This window comes from Myotis davidii, unplaced genomic scaffold (genome assembly GCF_000327345.1).
Source record: "Myotis davidii unplaced genomic scaffold, ASM32734v1 scaffold462, whole genome shotgun sequence".
NCBI lineage: Eukaryota > Metazoa > Chordata > Mammalia > Chiroptera > Vespertilionidae > Myotis > Myotis davidii.
In genome coordinates this window covers 320,711-322,603 of record NW_006293237.1, presented here as the reverse complement: position 1 = coordinate 322,603, position 1,893 = coordinate 320,711, and the positions used below count along the sequence as shown (strand labels likewise).

At 50.4% G+C, this 1,893-nt stretch overlaps 1 protein-coding gene across 3 annotated transcripts in view; it reads right to left on the bottom strand.

Moving 5' to 3' along the window:
* RENBP (renin binding protein) overlaps nucleotides 1-1,893 on the bottom strand; it is a 7,361-nt gene that overhangs the window by 496 nt on the left and 4,972 nt on the right. For all 3 annotated transcript variants that reach the window (XM_006766922.2, XM_015566009.1, XM_006766923.2), the window contains exon 9: nucleotides 1,724-1,855. In XM_006766922.2, the coding sequence (XP_006766985.1) occupies nucleotides 1,724-1,855 (132 nt within the window). The remainder of the gene's footprint in view (nucleotides 1-1,723; nucleotides 1,856-1,893) is intronic.

The window sequence follows — 1,893 nt, the reverse complement described above, 5'->3', positions numbered from 1 at the left end:
CTTTCCCTTCCTGCCAGGGGGGTGGGGAGGATGAAGGTCTGCAGTTGTTTAACCCACTGAGGGAAAGGGCCACAGGCTGTTAGATGGAACACTAGGGGATAAACCAACAAGAACCCTGCTTGGGGATGACGGAAACACTGTATCTTGTTCAAATGCCATCTCTAGCTCTTGGAAATATATTCCTTAAATGTAACTTCAGACAGTTTAAACTGGTGGCCTCTAACACATGTTCTTCATGAATGCATTCAGTATTAAGATACAGTGGGGCCTTGACTTACTAGTGTCCCGAATAACGAGTTTTTCGAGATGCGAGCCGTCTCTTGGCGGATTTTTTGCTTTGAGTTGCGAGCTAAAATTCGGGTTACGAGCCAGCTTCAGATACCCCACCGCTAGTTGGCGCAGCGAATGTCACAGTGAACGCCACAACATCAGCCCAGCATCACGTGTCTCACTCGTTCACTTTAAGATTTGACATACGAGTAATTTGAGTTACGAGCTCCGTCACAGAACGAATTAAACTCGTAAGTCCAGGCCCCACTGTATAGCCTTGCCCTGGCCAGTGTGCCTCAGTTGGTTGGGTGTCATCCCTTGCATGGAAGGGGTGCTAATTGAATTCCCAGTCAGGATGCACGTCAGGGTTACAGGCTCTATCACCAGTAGGGGCTGTGCAGGAGGCAGCCAATTGATGTTTTGCTCACACATCGATGTTTCTCCCTCTCCCTTCCTCTCCCTTTAAAAAAATCACTAAAAAAATATTTTTAAAGACATAGCCTTGAGTCTCATGATTTCCTGGTTTGGAAGTAGTGATGAGCTTGTGCTATACTTGAGATGCCTCTCTAAGTACAGTGTAACATGAACATATTTGGGGTTTCTATTGGTGACAAAGTCAGGTGCTGCTACTGTGGTCACTGCCTCCATTCATAATGGGAGTAAATGCTGGGTTTCAGTTAGTGCTTAGTAAAAAATAAAGGTGTAATTTTCCCTCCAGTTTTAAAGCCTGTGGACCCGAGAATAAGACCCCCTGCAGGTTCTTGTCTCCTTTGCTGGGTCCCCTATTCCCTCCTCTCCTGTATTTTTAAAAGCTTACTCTGTGTCCTGGTTTCCAGTATCATCTATATTCTTATGACACCCAAACAGTCATGGCCCAGACCTTCCCAAATAACTAGACTATGATCATCTGTCCACTGCATCTCCCACCCCAGGCCAGGCCCCCACCCTCACTGGCCAGGATGACAGCTACAGCCTCTGGCTCTGTGCCCCACAGTCTCTTCCTGAAGGCCCAGGACCCAGTAATGCCTAAATCAGAATAGCTAATAACTCTGTACAGACCACCCCCACCACCATTATTCCTTCCCACAGCTCCTGACCTTGCTTTATTTTCCATAGTTCCCATCGCCATCTGTGCTTGCTTGTTCACTAGTTTATAGTCTGTGTCCCCCACCCTCCCCACTGAAACATGAGCTCCAGGGGAGCAGGGACTGCTTTGTTGACTAAACAGAGGGCACTGGGGGGACCTCCAGGAACTCTCAGATCAGCTGAGGGACCACATTCAATGAAGCAGAGAGTAGGGGGTGTGGGATGGGCCACCCTATCCCTGCCCACCCTCCTCCCACTGCCCAGGAAAGCCTGGCCCTGGCCTGCCCAGGGAAGAATGACTGCCCACTGTCTCTCCCACGCCCTTGCCCAGCCCATCAAGGGCTGTGGACCAGGAAGCAGCACTTACCCGGCGGAAGGTGTACTCAGCCACCTGGTAGAAGAGGTGCAGTAAGGCAGGGTCCCCACTGTCGCTGTAGCCCATAAGGAAGGCAATCATGGCTTCGCTGTGCGGCCACCAGAGCTTCATGGCCCACTCCAGCTGAGAGCAGAGCAGAGGTAGCATCTGAGAGCCCTGCG